The sequence below is a fragment of the Merops nubicus genome, unplaced genomic scaffold (genome assembly GCF_000691845.1).
Source record: "Merops nubicus isolate BGI_N331 unplaced genomic scaffold, ASM69184v1 scaffold6364, whole genome shotgun sequence".
NCBI lineage: Eukaryota > Metazoa > Chordata > Aves > Coraciiformes > Meropidae > Merops > Merops nubicus.
Genome location: NW_008606107.1, coordinates 1 through 18,920, shown reverse-complemented (window position 1 = coordinate 18,920; position 18,920 = coordinate 1). Strand labels below are relative to the sequence as shown.

Here is an 18,920-nt window from a genome sequence, read left to right as displayed (position 1 = left end):
GCCCCGGGAGATGCCGATAATCTTCTGAATTGCAATTCCTGATGTACAGCAGATCCAACGGTCGTTTCTAGTCCTTGGCACGATAGAAGAAATCCCTGCAGAATTGCTGTCTTCTTTCAACTGATAAAATTTCTGTGTTTGCGGAAGCGTTTAATAGTTGTCGGTTTTAATTGTCCGCTAGGCACAAGCTGGGAGGAGGGAGCGGGGAGAGCATCCTGGTGTCACAGCTGCAGCATGGGCTGACTCTGGAGTTCGAACACAGCGATTCACCTCGTCGCCTTCGCCTCGTACTTAGTGAATTGCTGGCAATTATGAATAAGGTAAATCCTTCCATATCTGGACGCTCCTGCATGTTATGTCAGTGAAGGTGCACTCTGGGAAGGGTGCTATCCTCCCTGGTGCTGGCGCTGCTGGGGTGTGCAAGTGCTCTCCTCCAGTTCTCACCTGCTGCTGCTTTTCCCTCTGAGACTTCATCTCAGTCAGATTGAGCAGTGGCTTGTGATTGTTTATTCACAACCATATGAACCCAGCTTCCTAGAGGAAGTTGTTCTCCCTCAGAGCAAATGAGGATTATCTTTGCTAACATGACAGAGACTCAGTATAGTCTGTAATATTCTGTACTCAAGCATAATGTGATTTTGTGATGCATCAGTGCAGAATTTGTATTTGAAAATGAAATTATGACTTCTCTTCATCTAATTTTTTACTCCTGTTGTAGTATGGTATTTCTCTTACTCCTCCTTGTCTCCCCCAGCAGTTTATTTTTCTTATGTAAACTTACCAGGTTTTGGAGTCATCTGTGAGCTATTTGTCTTTCTTCTGGAAAGAATGAGATCAACTATATTGAATTATTTCCACTAGCAAATATTTCTTATTCTAAATGCTTTTATTCCTTGTTCTGTGTTTATAGCGGTATATTTTTGACAGTTTTTGCTGTGTTCAGGCTCCTGAATTTAAAGCCTTAAAAGACTGATTAGACAAATTGCTTCATAAAACCTCCTTGGTGATGGTGAATAATGTCTTGTAGGTGTCAGAATCAAATGGTGAGTTTTTTCTCAAATCTTCTGAGCTCTTCGAGAGTCCTGTGTATCTGGAAGAGGCAGCAGATGTTCTCTGCATTCTGCAAGCAGGTGTGATATTCTGTATTTATAGTGTTTTCTAACTTCTTATAAATGTAAAAAAATCACTTCTGGATCTGTTGTGACTGATTTAAGATTATTCAAGGCTGTCTAGGTCTTTGAAAGACAGACAGATCACAGACCAGTTTTCCATCCATTGTTTTGAGCGTGTTATTTAAATGCATATTAAAATCAATGTTTTACTTGTTTCGCAGTGAAACACCACGACTTTTAAACCCCTCTCTTTATCCAGAGCTGCCATCCCTGTTGCCAATAGTTGATGTGGCTGAAGCTCTGCTGCACGTTAAAAATGGAGCCTGGTTCCTCTGCCTTCTGGTGGCCAATGTTCCTGATAGCTTTAATGAGGGTGAGTTATAGTTTCTTCTTGTCCAGCTTACTACTTCTAAAGTTTTGAAATGATTTCTAGCAAGGAGTTAATTCTGGACTAAATGACACATAAATATTTGAACAGGAGGACGTTTGGTTTATGAGATGTGACTTGAATGCCTTTATACCTAGGGGTGCTGGTGGGCTCCCATTCTCATCGTGGTGACTGCCCTTTTGTGCAGCCTGTGTGTAGACTTGTGTGCACACTGCAGCCTTTCATCTGTAGGTCCCTGTTAAAGGCTGGCTCGGGCAGTGGATGACTGGCACTGTGAATCTGGCCCAGCCTTGCTGTTCTTGTCCCTTGGGATGAGACGTATTCTGAGGTGAAAACTTCCTTCTGTTGGTGCCTTTTCAGCATCCCTTACCTCACAATGAGATTTCAGTCTCCAGGGCTGCCAGATGTATGGGTGCATTAGATAGAGGACGAGTAATAATTGGATGATGCATAAGTCTGTAATGATCCTGTAATTTCTCTTAAGAAAAAGGCCATTTCCTTGTTCTGCTTGTATAGTGTAGGTCGTGAGCTTTTGCCCAGACAAGGTTTGTGCAGCCCAGCTAATAAGCCAACCTGAACAGAAGGCCTTGTCTGTGTGTGTGTTCACGTGGCTGGCTGTTGGGAAGGCTAGGTTTACTCACACCTCCTGTTGGACGTGCAGTCTGTAGGGGGCTGATCAAGAACGGTGAGCGGCAGGACGAGGAGAGCGTCGGGGGCCGCCGGAGGACGGAAGCGCTTCGCCACCTCTGCAAGATGAACCCTTCCCAGGCTCTGAGGGTGCGGGGCATGGTGGTGAGTCTGGCACCTGAGCTGGGATTACAGCCCTCACGGAGCTGGAGAAACAGCAAAGGTGTTCCAACCGGAGTGTTTTATCTAGGTGGAGGAGTGTCATCTGCCAGGTCTTGGTGTGGCTTTGACCTTGGATCACACCAAAAATGAATCTTCAGATGATGGAGTGAGTGACCTGGTGTGTTTTGTGAGCGGCTTGCTACTTGGAACAAATGCAAAGGTTCGAACTTGGTTTGGAACTTTCATTCGAAATGGCCAGCAGGTATGAAAACCTTTGAATTCTCTGCTTTTAAAACAAAATACTCTCACAGCTTGCTGTAACTCATTTGGATTTGGGCGCTCCTATTTGTCTGGATGCATATAAGTCCTGTTGCATGTCTTGGAGCAACATTTAAAAGGCAACCTCTTCTTTGGAGACCATCAGCTCTATAAATAGTGTCTTAGAAGGCAGCTATCTGGTTGTTCCTCTGAGAGATTTTTAGGCGTGGAAACCATGGAATTGTAAGTTCATAACGTTTAGCTGATAAAGAATTTCATCCTCAGTGTTCGTAACAGGGAGTTGCATCTTGACATGCTTAATTAGTTGAGTTAGTTAAAGGTTTTGTTTTTGATGTAATAATCTGTTTTAATATCATGTGTTGCCTGTTGCCCTTGCAGTGAAAATTGTGTTTAAAATCCATTCCTCTTCTCCCCTCCCTTTCAGTTCCCTGACTTCATCATTCTGGAAGCTCTTCTGTAACACATTGTTTGATGGGATGAATTTAACATTGTTCTCATCTTTTAACCTCTTGCACAGAGAAAAAGAGATAATATCAGTTCTGTGCTTTGGCAAATGAGGAGGCAGCTGCTCCTGGAGCTCATGGGAATCCTTCCCACGGTTCGCAGCACACACATTGTGGAGGAAGCAGATGCTGACACGGAGCCCAATGTGTCTGTGTACTCAGGGCTGAAGGAGGAGCACGTTGTCAAAGCCAGTGCCTTGTTACGTCTCTATTGCGCCTTGATGGGGATTGCTGGCCTGAAGTAAGGAGCCTTTCCCTGCCTGCTGCTGTGGATTTGCTGTCTGTTTAAACAGAGCTTTGAGCACTTTTAGCATGAGCTGTCTCACAATGCCTACAGCAGTCTTGGCAAGACTCACCAATTTCTGTACCAGGGGAGGCCCTTCTCACGTGCAGAGTGCTGGAGATACCAGCTGATGGAGGTTTCTTGAAGGTGCAGAGAGCAAATGCTAAGGGCTGGGGAGACAGGCATGGTTCTTACTAGTGCTTTCTGGTACTGTTCTCAGCAGAAAAGTTTTTTCATGTGAATGGTAAATATCCATTTATCAGCTTCAGTGATTTTTTTAATCTAAAATAATGCGAAAATTGTGGTGCTCTCTTTAATGCTGCAAAATAAGTTCTACTCACTGGTTAAAAGAAGTCTAGGCCTAAATGATTGGAGCAGTGTGTGCCAGAGAAAGCAGCTGAAAACTCTTATCAACATGCACTGTAGGAATTTAGAATTTCTTTTCTTCTGTTTCTACATTTTAGAGAGTGCTATCTTCATGATCTGTTAGTTTTCATTTAGGTATCTTGTACTAATATGCAAGATTATATTCCAGGGGAGTTTTTTGGTGAGGCATTAGACCAGGCTGCCCAGGGAGGTGGTGGAATCATCATCCCTGGAGGGGTTAAAAAAAAAATGTGTAGACATGGCACCTGGGGACATGGTTTAGTGCTCATGGTGGTGTTGGGTTGATGGTTGGACTTGCTGATGTTAGAGGTCTTTTCCAACCTTAATGCTTCTATGGTTCTGTTCTATGATTCTCACTGTTGTTATTCTTAAAAGAGATTTTTATGTCTTTAAGTTCAAAGAGAATTGGCTGTTAATCTTGATTCTCATTTGTTGACGACAGCTTGATAAACAGATTAAGTAACAGAGGAAATTCAGTGTTTAAACATTGTGATGAGGTTGGAAATCCCTTCACTTTTAAATTAACAGCATGGGGTTTGTTCTTCCTCTGTCCTGTTCAGGCCAACGGATGAAGAGGCTGAGCAGCTGCTGCAGCTGATGACCAGCCGGCCTCCCGCAACTCCCGCTGGCGTTCGCTTTGTGTCTCTGTCCTTCTGTATGCTCCTGGCCTTCTCCACTCTTGTCAGGTACCCCTGGGGAGAGTTGAGCTTTGTAAAGATGTTCCTGTTCTATCACCGTTAAGGCAATGACTTCCCCAGAGCTGCACACTTTTTCTCTCTTAATTCTTGATACAAATCTCCCTGTGTTGGCTGCAGGGATTTCTCTCATACTAGGGTGAGTAAATTGATATTCTGCTCTGTTCTCCCTCTTGTTTATAGTGAATTATAGAGAGGGGAGCATCAGCATTAGCTTAGTTTGGAATGCTTTGTGAAGGCTAAAGTAGGCTTTACTAGTTCACTTTGCTACTGAACAGGTTTCTGGCTAAATTCTTTAGAGACCCTGTCCAGAAGAGTGGCAGTACAGGTGTGGCACAGGTGTGGCTCTCTGCTGGGTGCAGTCAGGGTGGGAAATTGCCTGACAGTTGGACTGAAATTTGTGCTAAATATCAGTGCTTATCTCCAGCCATAAGATTCCTCAAATACTGGTTTTTCTGCTAGTAATTGTTAGTAAAACTAGTGGTAGTTCCTGGGAACAGGATCTCATGGATTTTCTTTGTGCAGCACCCCGGAGCAGGAGCAACTCATGGTAATGTGGCTTAGCTGGATGATAAAGGAGGAAGCTTATTTTGAAAGGTGAGAGCAGGCTTCTTTTATTTGTAATGATTCCAGTAATCTCACAGTTAGATTGAAAATGTCCTGCTAGAAAATTAACTCTTCCTCTTTGTTACCATTAGCATTTCTGGTGTGTCTGCTTCTTTTGGAGAGATGCTTCTCTTGGTAGCCATGTATTTCCATAGTAATCAGCTCAGTGCTATCATTGATTTGGTCTGCTCCACCCTGGGAATGAAGGTAAATCCTAAACTGTTCCTAGCACATACAGTTCTGTGTTAAAATTAACTTTCTACTCTGTAGTTATTTATGCTCTTATATTTACTTCAGATTTGATCTAAAGAAATGTGGTTTTGCTAATAGACTTAGAGCAAATAAATTTAAAAAATGGATAACTAATTAGTTCCTTTAGGAAAACATTAAACTATGCATACCTCCATACAGAGGAACATTATGAGAAAAGTGTCTCCAAAAAGTGCTGGCTTGTTGAAATCATTGTGAAAAACAAACTTTTTTAGAAGACTGGTTGAAGTAGTTTCCAAAATGAGCTGCAAACTTTTTAAGTAGTTTAAAGATATACCTCTATATGTAGTAATTCATTTCTGAAAATTACCAAGGGAGACTAGCCTTCAATTGACTATCATGAAACAATGTCTCATCAAATATAAAAGCTAAGTAAGTGATTTTTAGGATAAGGAAGAAGTGGAGTGATGAACTTGTGACATTTGAAATTGTTTTTGGTTTACATTTGAATTATAGGTGTGAATGTTTTCCTGGTATCCCAGCGAAGACAAGTTTTAAAAGGTTAAAACTTAATAGTTTCTAAAATAAATTTGCTGCACTTACTTATTAGAAACCTAGAACTTAAAATTACAAGTACTTTGTTTTTTGTTTCAGATTGTTATTAAGCCCAGCTCCCTCAGCAGAATGAAGACAATCTTCACACAGGAGATTTTCACTGAACAGGTATTTTAAGCCTAGGTTTGCTCTATAACTTTTCCTCCTTTCCTCTGTAATTGCTTCAGTTTGATGTACAAGAAGAATCCAAGCCCTGCTGGTACTGAAGAGCATTAACTCTTTTTGTTTTCTGATCTGATTATGCTTTTTGAACACTTGGCTTTTTTAAATCATGGGGAAACAAAGGAGAAAAATTGCCCACTCTGACATTATATTTTGCAGTAGCAGGAGATCGTTCACAAATGTAATAGATGTGCCGCAGTTTTACAGCGTTGTATTAAACCACATACAGATGTTCTTCAGCTCCCAAACAACCAAAGATAAGGAAATGGCAGAAAGAATGTAGCTGTGTGACTTCATCACCTTGTGCTTATGCATTGTGATAAGCTGAATATTTGTGGTAATTTTTTTGTTAATTGTAACTTTCCTTTAGGTTGTTACAGCCCACGCGGTTCGCGTGCCTGTTACAGGCAGCCTCAGTGCCAACATCACTGGGTTTTTACCTATCCACTGCATCTACCAGCTTTTAAAAAGTCGGTCATTCACCAAGCACAAAGTATCCATTAAGGTATGACCCTCATTTTGTTTCTGCTTATAATGTTGTATGTTGACTAGCTTTTACTGGCTGGTTTTTTGGTTGAATTACAGGAACAGAGTTCTCGATGAATCTTGTAGCCTGTTATGTAGTTTAAGAAGGATCTGTGTATTAAAGCCCAGCTTTAGCTCTGTAATTCAGAGGCTACAACTTAGTGACACTGGAAACAGTGAGGAGGTTATGTCTCTGCCCTGTCTTGCTTACTAAAATCATAGTCAGGGTGGCACTTCCAGCCAGGGTAACTTTTATTGGTGTGTATCCTGGACCCTGTACAGAGCAGGGTCCAGGATACACAGTTTATGACCAGGCTCAACTCAGAACTGGTGTCACAATTTACAATGAAGCCTCATTCATTTAAATTTTTTGTAACTAGTTAAATGGGGATGTACTTGCAGACCAAATAAATTGCCCTCCAGCTTTGAAACTGAACAAGTTTGGATATGTTTTTTCCTAGGACTGGATCTATCATCAGCTCTGTGAAACCACCACTCCACTCCATCCTCAGCTGCTTCCCCTCATTGATGTCTACATCAACTCCATCCTTACTCCTGCATCTAAATCCAACCCAGAGGCCACAAACCAGCCGGTCACGGAACAGGAGATACTGAATGTTTTTCAAGGACTGTCTGGGGTAAAGGATTTCTTTGCTTCTTTCATGTATTTTAATGTGAAGTTATAGATCATATTTTGTGTATGTGTTTGGAGCAGATTCTGCAGTTTGCCTCAGTTTTTCTCTTTAATGCCTGTTTAGTAAACTGCCTGCTCCTGCAGTGACTGTTCATGTGTTTTGAAGTGAATCCTGTTAGTGCTGCTCTGATCTTTTTTTTGAGGATTTCTCTTTTTCCCTGTTTTGCCCTTTTCCTTGGGAACTTGTGAGCTCACTCTGTGAAACATGCAGAGAAAAGCATTTTCTGGATTGAAAAGTGGAGGAGTTCATGTAGGATTTGTGTAATTTTTTTTACTGACTTGATCCTGTTAGTTAAAAATGCTATTTGAGGGAAGCACTTTAGCTGGTTTTGAAAGAAGCATTTTCATTTTCATAAAGTATAAGAATGGTCATTTGGACACATGTAGAATGAGTGGCAAACATTAACTGCATTGGAATCCTGGAATTAGTCCTGATGAGTGTCCTAAGATACCAAAAATGCATCTTATGCATTGAAGCTCATTAGAAAAAAAAAAAGAGGAAAAAAATTGCAACTTTCAGCTTAGATTTCATATGGCTTGAAATGAAAGCATGTAGCTTTATAAAAACCTTACTGCCTTATCTTTCTCCCTACTTGCAAGTATATCCAAATTTTTGTTCTCAAGAATCAGAAATGCAACATGACCTTTGCATGTGGGTTTGTGTGCAGGGGGAAAGTACCCGTCTTACTCAGCGATACAGCATCACCACACAGCTGCTTGTCCTCTACTACGTCCTGTCGTATGAAGAAGCACTTCTGGCCAACACAAAGATCCTAGGTATGTGTGAATCCATCAGGGAAAACATGAACTGAAAATTGGATGCAAAAGGAGGAATTCTTACAATCAAATTCAAGCACAGTGTAAAAAGTTTCGATCCTTGTGTCAAGTACAGCATTGCTGTAGAAACACAGCAGATAAAGTTTCTGCTAAGACTCTGTAGCTGAGTAATTTGTTTTCCATATTAAAAAGGGTCCAGGCTGGCCTAAAAGTTACCAGAAATATTTATGACCATCTAACAAATACAGCAACAATTAACAAACACTTGTTAATAACTTCAGGTCTTTAATTATTGTGTCATCAAACTTGGACACGCATTTCTTTAGGTTGGCAATTTTATAGTTGGCAATACTAAAGGATCCCTTCTTTACCTTTGAAACTGACACTTTAATTCTAAAAGAACATTGTGTAGTTTGTTGACAGTGTAATTCACATGAAAACATAATGTTTAGACCTGGTGAGTGTTTTTACCTGCCCATTTTTGGGTGCAAAACTTCCAGGATTTATCAGTATTCTTTTCTTCATGCTATTCAAGAAAGGCTGAAATACTATAAAATCAATTGCAGTTCTTCCTGCATTTATAATTTTCACCTCAGTACATATCTAAATGCCAGGAAAATTTTTAAGTTGAAATGTTCACAGAAATGGTTTCCTGAAGCACTTTATTTAAAACTTTTAAGAGGATGAGTTTCGTTATTTGGAATTTTCTCTGTTTTACCTGGACAATATAGAGACAGATGCTTTACATTTTCTGTATTGATCCAGTTGAGGAGATAATTTTTCCTATTGTAACTGTTGTGTCTGATGTCTCATCCTGTTCCCTTATAGCTGCCATGCAGAAGAAGCCCAAGTCTTACTCTTCAGCATTAATGGATCAGATTCCAATCAAGTACCTCATCCGGCAGGCACAAGGACTGCAGCAGGAGCTGGGAGGTACCTGTGTGTGTGAATCTGTGAAGTGTACTGAGAGGTTACTTCCTTTCTCTTTCTTTTAAAATCTGTCAGAGGAAATCAGTGAGATCACAGATATGTTTGAAGAGTAATGCTGAACATTTGAGGAAGGCAGTCCTTTTCAGAGTTGGTCTTGCCTACCTAGGGTAGGTTTTAGAGCAGGAATTGTCTCAAAATTAATAAATATTCCAGACTGAGTTTTAAGAGTTACTGTAGGATCCTCCCACCTTTCCAAAAGTAACTTTTCCTTTCTGTTGGATTTATAGTATCAGGCTGTAAACATGCAAGCATTGAACTTCTCAGTAGAGATTCAGTTAAGGTCAGTTGTTGAAATGATAGGCACAGATACATTCAGATGAAAGATGTAGCTGCTCAGATCTAAGCTGTATACTGTCTTCATTCCCCTGAAGGCTTGCATTCTGCACTGCTACGCCTGCTTGCAACTAACTACCCACACCTCTGCATTGTGGAGGACTGGATCTGTGAGGAGCAGATCACTGGCACTGATGCCTTACTGAGGAGGATGCTTCTTACAAACACTGCCAAGAACCACTCTCCCAAACAGCTCCAAGAAGGTAAATAACCTCATTTGAAGTAAGCAGTGTTCTTTCCAAGTCAGCTGGAATACAGTGGATTTGGAATTAGGTAGCCATTTAATTCTTTTGATTATTCTGTATTTGTGTAACAAAAATGTTCTTCCAGAAAAAATGTCAGAATTCCAGTTTTACCAAGATCCTGTTGTCTTTATTTCATAGCATTTTCCTTGCTGCCTGGAAATCACACCCAGCTGATGCAGATCTTGGAACATTTAACACTTCTCTCTGCTGCTGAATTGATCCCATATGCAGAAGTATTGACATCAAATATGAGCTGCTTGCTGAATACTGGGGTCCCTCGAAGGATTCTTCAGACTGTCAATAAACTTTGGATGGTTCTTAACACTGTGATGCCAAGAAGGTGGGTTCAAAATGCCATTTAGTTTGTTGTTGCAGGTAGGTGGAATGCCACTTCATGTTACAAAAGTAATGATACAGCACCTTTGTCTGGGAAATTGGAGGTTGTAGCTAAATAGAACGTGTTGGAGTTGCATTCCTTTTTGCTTTCTTTAAAATATTTAACCTTTGCAGTTAAAAGGAAGGGACTTCCTGTTCTCAGAGGAGGGGAAGTCACTCACTTGCTTAAAGTACAGGGCTGTGGGTTTATGGTGTACGTTGTTTTTGACAAGTAAAACACAACATCAAACAGAAACTTACTCCAGTAAGAATGTGCCTGTTCTGAGGAAGTGGATGCTCTATTGCAAAGGAAATAGTTTAGTTGCTGTAATTCCAGTGAATGTCATTAGCATATGTATTGTCTTAATGCATTAACTAATGCATAGTGTGGGGTTTTGCTCCTTGATAGGCCTAGAAAAAGGCTGAGGTAAGTGTGTGCCCAGATGATTATGTGATCCTTATTCTCCTACAGCTCATCTAATTAAAAAAATGATTGAAATATTCTCGTTTTAGGTTGTGGGTGATGACTGTTAATGCTCTGCAGCCTTCAGTGAAAACGATCCGACAGCAGAAATACACTCAGAAGGATCTGATGATTGATCCTTTGATTGTACTAAGATGTGATCAGAGAGTTCACAGGTAAGCATCTTCCTCCTTTAGCTTTCTGTGTTCTTACATTGATACACCATGAATGCTAAACACAAAAGTGTCTCACAGGAAACTTCTGAAAGCCTCCAATACTTCAAAACATATTTTCACACCCATCACAGGAGCTTACAAGTTCCATCTGTTTTGTGCTAAGCTTGCTGCTCAGAGGACTGATGTGCTGAAACAATGTGCACATCTTGTGGTCCAGCTGAGTGTCTCCTTGGACAGCCTTACAGCCAGTTCCATTTTTAAAACTTTGGGGTTTGTACACAGGTCATCCATTTTAGATTTGTGTGTGTGAATTTGTGCTAAACAGATATTGCAGCATGCTTAAAATGTCTGCTGCCACATGGTGGTGGTGGTGGTTGAGGTAGCTGTAGCATCCTCCCACTGCACACTGTCTTTTGCCATCCCTTTTGCCTGTGGGTATTCCATCCTTTTGGGTAACAGTTTCTGCCAGCTTGAAGGATATGACAAAGGTAGATGTGCTTATTTTCCAGAGAAAGCCTCTTAGTAGTACTTGGAAATTAGTTCCTCTAGATGTCAGTGAGGATGTGTAATGCTGCTTTATGGCTCTGAAGCATAAGTTCAGAATTTCAGTAGTGAAAATGACCATAATCAGTAGTAATGGACCTACTTGGAAATTAGTTCCTCTAGATGTCAGTGAGGATGTGTAATGCTGCTTTATGGCTCTGAAGCAGAAGAATAAGTTCAAAATTTCAGTAATGAAAATGACCATAATCAGTAATAATGGACCAGCTTCTATGAAGAATATAGAATAATGCAAACAATAAGTCAGAATTTGTAAATAATAACTTTTTTTCATAGTAATGAAGAAAATTGCATCTGTTATTCTAAAATGACACAGTTAATAATTTTATTTTAGCCCCTACCTTTATTCCTTCTGTTTTCTTTCTCATGTTTTGTGTCATTTGTGATTTACTTTTCCCCTTTTTCATTATTTTCTTCATATTAAGTCACTAATAATCAGCTTGGTTTGTTCTTCATGCTCTTGCTTGTGTGCATCTCTCCTCCCTTGCCTTTCAGCAGCTGAGCCGTGAATCTAATTTTCATTTCACTTGCTACAACTCTGCTAGACTTCAAGTTTCAGTTGATGACATCTTCAATCTCCATCCCATAGGTGAAATACTTAAATGTACATCCCTTCAGCCCTGGATGGAAATTGAAAATTCTACATTACTAAAACTGTTAGGGAAATATACAACACAATGTGATTTGGAAACTGCCATTTTAGTATTGCGGCAGCAGTCCGGAGCTTGGCTGCCTTGTTTTTCCCCAACATTCAGATAATTATCTTGCCTTACTTCATGTAGAGCCAACCCTTTTCAGGTTTCCTTTGTTGTTCAGAAACCAGTCTCTTCAGCAGTTCCTTGGTTTTGTAGATTGCACACCTACGTGTGTGTGTGAGAGAAGCAGGACTGGGTGGCAGGGCAGCAGAAGGGACAGTGGCCTTCCCTATTTTTCTGTGTTAGGGACAAACAGCTTTAGTATGATCCAGGCTACAACCAGATGAGCCTTTGTGATGTGATTTTAGCTTGTTCCTGTTGCTACCATCTTATAGTTCTGCCTAGTGAAATGCCTTTATTTTATCATCAGGAGCCCTCCCCTGATGGATATAACTTTGCACATGTTGAATGGATACCTTCTTGCTTCAAAAGCTTACCTCAATGCTCACCTCAAAGAAACGGCGGAGCAGGATATTAGGCCATCCCAAAACAATCCAATGGGTCCAGAGGCCCCAGAAGTTACAAGGGAAGAATTAAAAAATGCATTGCTTGCTGCTCAGGTAATGGGAAAGAAATGGATATTAACTGATATGAGGAAAGACAACAATAAAGCAGAAATACAGAAACAGGAAATTAAAAAAGGAGAGTTTTTAACTTTTTTTTTTTTACCAGCTTCTGTTGCCAGGAAAAAGAAAACTGCCTCTGTTTTCAGACTGTTAAATATTTTCAGTCTTCTCTTTTCTGGTCTGAAGCATTGTCTTGGGTAACTGTTTTGAGAGTGTTCTTTTCTGTTAGTTAGAACAGAAGAGTCTTACTAACTAGTCCTTTTACCTTGTTGCTTTTATTGTCCAGAGGCTCTTTCTGTTCTTAGATTTGGAGCAGGAGAGCATGAATGTGACAGACCTGTGCATGATGATTTGGACTGAATGTTATTTCAGAGAAGCAGCCAGCATTGTGAAGTGTGAGGCTGAAGGATGCTTAATTTACTTGGCTTGACATGGTGGGAATTCTTGAGTAATCCTCACAGAGTCACTTCTTACCTTGGTCTAGAAGAATGTCACATACATAGTCCCTATTAAAAGATGATTTTTGAGTTAATGGGAAGTTTTATATTGAAATGAGTAGTGTGGTCTCCTCTGAATACTGTGAATCACATGGGCACAGGCATATGGTGTCTGATCTGGATGCTTTAAGGGACCATTGGATATTTATTTTGAAAGAGTACAAGATTCTGTTGAATTTGCTCTTTTGATCTGTGATAATGATTATCTGTCAGATTTAAGCTTTCTTTTTGAGTCTTGATTCAGATAAAGTATTGGGGTTTTCTTAATGTGCTGTTGGATTTGTGATTCTTGAACTGAGTAGTTTTTTATTTTGTATAAAAAAAAAAAAAATCTATAGCTAGAAATTCTATCCACATGGCAATCTTCTGTAGCTTAAAATTGCCATTACGTTATATTTGCTGGCTTTTTCATTGGGGGTTTTAGTGCATGTTCTCTTGCTTATTTTCTTCACAGGACAGTGCTGCTGTGCAGATTCTCCTGGAGATCTGCTTACCTACAGATGAAGAGAAAGCCCAGAGCAGTAATACTGACAGTTTGCTGAAGAGTGTTCAGGGTAGCCCAGGCCCCAAGAGCCCTGAACTAGAAGAAGAAGATAGCTTGCTGTGTAATCTTCGAGAGGTCCAGTGTCTGATCTGCTGCCTCCTGCATCAGATGTATATAGCTGATCCCAACATAGTCAAACTAGTTCATTTCCAGGTCTGCTTTGCACTATTTTAGTTCTTTCAGTTTTTCTGGTAAAGCAGGAGACAGACGAAGAAGTCAGAGATGTTGAATGCTGTTGTGTTCCTCAGAAGTTATAATGACCCACTTTTCTGCTTCCCATCTCACCAGATTCGTAGTCCCTACATTTCTCTGTACTTTGCTGCTTGGACTCTGTGTTACTGAGATGGGAACACCTAAATTACACCTGTTCCTCATCATTAAACACATGCTTTGTTTGTGTCTCTGCCCTTTTTTATACCAGAGTAGTTTGTCCATTCTCAGCTGAGGAAGAATGACCTAATAATCTTAAAATTGCTGGTTCCATATCTTTTGTAGGTTACTTTTTTCTGGCCATGATTTTAAATTGGTATAGCTATTATTCAAAACTGTAATTTGGCTTCAAATGTGAACATCATCTTACCTTTTTGTTAGGGCTGGTTTTGTCTTTAGAGTGGAAGGAGAAATGTTGCCCTTGCCAAAGCAGCTGTACCCCTTCAAAAAACAAAAGAAGGGAAAGATTAGCAAGTTTTTCAATATAAATGTGGTTTTAGTGTGTGTTAAATTGCTCATTGCCAGATGGCCATCCCTTTAAAAGGAGTTAATTTACCTTGACCTGGAACTGATTGACTAAAAAAAGTAGCAGTTGTGAAATAAGCAGGTTGGGGCCTGTGGTGAAGTTTGGAACACAGGGGAAGGACACAGAAGGAAAAGGTCACAGCAGCCTGGTTTAGATTGAGGAGTGGAGGGAGAGTTTTTATGTGAATAATATATTGACTGTTGAGGATAAAAAGGTGATTCAGACCCTGGGTTTGTCACCCAGCCTACCTCGTGTTGCCTTGGGATACGGGCCTGTATATACAGTATATTCATTTTGGAAAAAAAAAAAAAATTATGCAGATCTAATTTAAAATCTGAATTGAAGCAGAACTTTTAAAATGCCTTTGACACATCAACACATCAGTTTTCTTAATCACACAGGGTTACCCTTGTGAACTCCTGGCACTGACAGTGGCGGGGATCCCATCGATGCACATCTGTCTGGATTTCATACCGGAGCTCATTGCCCAGCCTGAGCTTGAAAAGCAGGTACTGTGCAGTCCTCTGGTTTGAGACTCACTTTAAGGAGTTAACCCTGATGAAGTATTGGTTAAGGGGAGCAAATACAGGCAGCACTGAAAAGAATCCTCTTCTAACTTGCCTGGGATATTGAGGTAGTATCTGTAGCACTTTCACCTTAAAGGCTTGGCTTTTAAATCCTCTTCAAGCAGGCCTTCTGAGAACTCCTCTAACATACCTCTGTACACATGTAGAGGACATACTCATGAATTTCAATATTACCTTCAAGAACTTGAATAAAAGCACTTTTCAATGACATCATGCTTGAGTATAAATCAGTTGGCAAAAGTTCTGCCTACTTAGTTTTCATCTGATACTTTATAGCCACAGGAACTTCTGTGAAGATCAAAATTTTGTAAATATTTTTTTGCAAAGATAGTCTGTAGAACAGATGAAGCAGTCAACAACAATCAACATTTTATTTGTTCTCCTGAAAAATTTGACTACTAAGTCTTTTTCCAGGGAATACTACTACTGTGTCTCGAAGCAAACTTGTGACAAGAGTGTAAGGTGTAAATTTCTAAATCAATTTAATTTTCTCCTTTGCCAGTTGTGTTGCTGGTTCTTTCGCTGGTTTCACTGCAAGAACAAACTCAGCTAGAATGACATGTGTGGCTTTCCTTTGAAGAATGTTAGTTTCTTCTCACTGAAGGCTTAGCAAGGAGGGAGTCAGATTTAAAATGTTTCACCAGTATTTTTGAATTTTTTTCATGATGATGATTAAAAACAGTGGCAAATAATAATTTATTATTACTTTCTAAAGCGATTTGTTGACCCTTATTTTGTGTACTGTGATGAGGGCAGATTCTGTATTTTGCTAGTTGTAGGTAACTGGAATTTGTTTGGCTAAAGATTCCTGTTTTCTGGATCAAGCCAACTTTGTAGTTGCTCTTACTTAATCCCTTCTCAAATACTAAGTTACTGTGGATGAGAGGACACTCAAAGTTACAAGTAGAACACATTGGAACTTAAAACAGCTTTTCCAAGGGTTATATTGTAAATTGTGTGTTGTTTTGTTGCTCATTATTAATGTTGGAACAAACTGTGCCTGTAGGAGGTATTCTGCAACACTAACACTGGTACTTTGATATTAAACATGTGGGGCTTTTTTCCTAAGGTCAGCAGAAGAAATTCACAGTAACTGTTATTAAGGCTTCTGTGGCTTTAAGATCCTCCTTGGTGAAACAGAATATTTGCTAATTCCTATGCTACATGAAGAGCTTTGGATACAAAGTACAAAGTAAGCTGTAACTTCATTGCTTATTTCTCTTCTGCCTTTCATCTGCTCCACAGATCTTTGCCATCCAGTTACTCTCATTTCTGTGCATCCAGTATGCACTGCCCAAGTCTCTCAGCGTGGCTCGTTTGGCCATCAATGTGATGGGAACCCTCCTCACAGGTGAGCACTCCAGCCACTCCTGTGCACCTGAGTGTGCAATAGATGTATGGAGGCTGAAGGCAGGTTTGTCTGAATGCCACTGTGTTAATTACAGTTATAGAAGTAACAATCATTCCTTTTTACTTAACCATTTCCTTTCCACTGATAGTTTTGACCCAGTCGAAGCGCTACGTTTTCTTCATGCCGACCCTGCCTTGTTTGGTGTCATTCTGCCAAGCCTTTCCTCCTTTGTATGAGGATATTATGTCTCTGCTGATACAAATAGGACAAGTTTGTGCCTCTGATGTTGCTACACAGACAAGAGACTTCGACCCAATTATTACACGTAAGTGAAGTACCTTGTATTTCAAAATTAACATTGTGGTCCTGGGGAGGGAATTATGTTAGTGTATCAAAAGTGTGAGTGTAGTTGGAATGCACTGTGAAATTTACTCCTGCTGCCTTGTAAATATAGAATGAATAGGGATAGGTGAATTTAATGGATTGGAAGAGAATATTTGGAGGCTAAAGGGTATGAAGGTACCCCTTTTATTAAACTTTGTACTGCCTTCCTTCAGTTTTATTTCCCTGCTTGTACCATTTCAAGATATAGCCCTGTGTCCATATGTCACACGTGGAATTTGCCATTGTAGTCCAAAGATGAAAGATGTGAGCAAAGGCTTTTGAGAACACAAGGACATTCCAACACCTCAGCTGAGGCATGATGGCCATATAAATCTTCCTAATCTGTTGGAAGTGTGAAGTCAGATGAGCTGCCCAAAGTCTTAGACATGACCTAATGTAGTTGGATAAATAGATAGTGATTGTGTGAACACAGATTAAGTGTCTTAAGTGTGTCAGTTGATCTTGAGCATGTTTTTGTCTCTGTTTTTGTGTAAAGACAAATGCTCTGTTCATGTAATACAAGGTTCCCTGATGCTATCTATGTTAGGAAATTTATGTTGAAAGAAGGAAGAGGGAATATTAAAAACCCCAAAGGAGTCAGACATAAGTAAATGAAAAAGAAATGTTGTAGTGTCTCTAGAAATAATCTGTGGAGTTAACCCTGGTGCATGAAGTAGCAATGGCTCAAATTTGCAATTTCATAGTGTACATGTTTGTGTGATGGGTGTAATATGTTTTTTTTAAATTCATGATACATGTATTTTGCTTCCTCTGCTTAATTTTCTAGGTTTCCAGCAGCTAAAGGAGAAACCGCATGAAGTGTCAGGACTTTGTAAAGATTCATCTAGCAAAAGTTGCTCCAGGGATGTTGTGAGCATGGACCCTGATGTTCAGTTATGCCAGTGTGTTGAAAATACCATCATTGAAATAATTAACATGAGTGTAAGTGGAGTTTAGGAAGAAGGCAAATGAAACTGTACTTTAGCTAGTCCCACGGTCTGTGGTGCCTGAATTTGGAGAAGGCTGTGAAATTGGACTGAGGAACTGAAGCACAGGAAGTCTGTGGGTTTATTCATTTGATTCAGTTATAGCTGAAAAGAAAGGAATTCTTTAAAGAGGCTGATGTTGCTTCTGGTGAAAACTTTGGAGGCTGATGGGGTTGGTAGATAATTTCCAGTGACAGCAGGCATGATTTTCAGGCTTGCTTGGTTTCGGAAGTGATGCAGCAGCACACCCAGAAGGGTTTTATAACACACTGAAAGGTGAATGCTTAATTTATTGAGCAAACAGCAAAATGATGGGTGAGAAAAATTTGAGATTGAAATGCTTGGCTTGAGTTAAAAGAATTACTGTTCCTGAGCCTTGCAGAGCGAGATGGAATAAAATACTCCAAGGAAGACTTGAAAATCTGGTGTAAGTAACTTGCACCATCACATTAGGCACTAAGGAAATGCTTCACCTTTTTTTTTACTTTTTTATTTGTGTTGTGAACCATTGGTCAAAGTTTCAGTTCATGTGATTGGGATCTTCATTTAAAGATCAGTCAGCCTTCATTAAAAGCTTGAAGCTGTTGAGGCTGACTGTGACAGAAGGCAGAGCTCCCTACAGTGAAAGGAACGGCCGATTTCAGCCGTGCCCAGGTGGTTCCGTGCAGCTCAGTGGAGGACAGCACTGAGCCCTGTGTGCTTCACACGTGAAGCTGGTGGTTCTTCCCTCTGCAGGAGCTGCAGGGTTTAGCTGTGACAGATGTGGTGTGTGGCATCGCAGGGTGGGGCATGGGGTGCAATAGTCAGGAGTTTCTTGAAGGTTGCACAAGCTCCAATGTGAGGCAGCACACACTTCTGCAGCAGAGAAAGGAGATCAAGGTTTGGGTGTTGTGTCAGGAGTGAATGTACTTGAGTTGCTAAACTTCTCAATCCAGCACTTACTCTTCTAAATGACAGCATCCAGGATCCTTCAATAAGTAAAATACTTTTCAGTTAAACCCGGTTTACATTCCAGAAATCACTGGTCTGATTGTGCAGCAGGGCCTTGGTGCAATCACACAGCTCGTCCTCCCTGAGGGCGTGGGGACCCGATGGCCCCGGGGTGCGTTCCAGGACCGCCAGGGGCTGTCGTCGTCGTCCCCAGCCCCGTAACGCCGGCCGGCTGCTGCGTTTATTTGTCACCCCGATGTAAAGCTGTAGATAATCTAAATGTGTATTTTTTTTTCCTCTGAGTGTGATTTTATACGCTGTAGTGTTTTTTAAATAAAAATACCCCACTCCGTGACTTAATTCCAAAGGCAGTTGCCGGTATTGATTTTAAGTTTCAAAATACTTTGCGAATTCCCCCATGGTAAACGCGCCGTCGCCCAGCAACGGGTACAACCGAGAAGCCAACAAGGCCGCCC

At 40.5% G+C, this 18,920-nt stretch overlaps 1 protein-coding gene across 1 annotated transcript; it reads left to right on the top strand.

Annotated features, from left to right (window-relative positions):
- Positions 1–181: 181 nt before the first annotated feature.
- Positions 182–17,604, top strand: INTS2 (integrator complex subunit 2; the record flags this gene model as incomplete). Its single annotated transcript, XM_008939534.1, has 23 exons — positions 182–320; positions 1,028–1,130; positions 1,372–1,485; positions 2,162–2,292; positions 2,378–2,551; positions 3,086–3,312; positions 4,302–4,427; positions 4,962–5,033; positions 5,135–5,249; positions 5,907–5,975; positions 6,400–6,534; positions 7,016–7,192; positions 7,917–8,025; positions 8,854–8,958; positions 9,387–9,551; positions 9,732–9,933; positions 10,482–10,607; positions 12,234–12,423; positions 13,381–13,623; positions 14,608–14,715; positions 16,039–16,144; positions 16,293–16,469; positions 17,316–17,604. Coding segments are annotated over 23 exons (3,283 nt in total), but the record flags the coding sequence as incomplete, so codon positions are not given.
- Between the last annotated feature and the right edge of the window lie 1,316 nt (positions 17,605–18,920).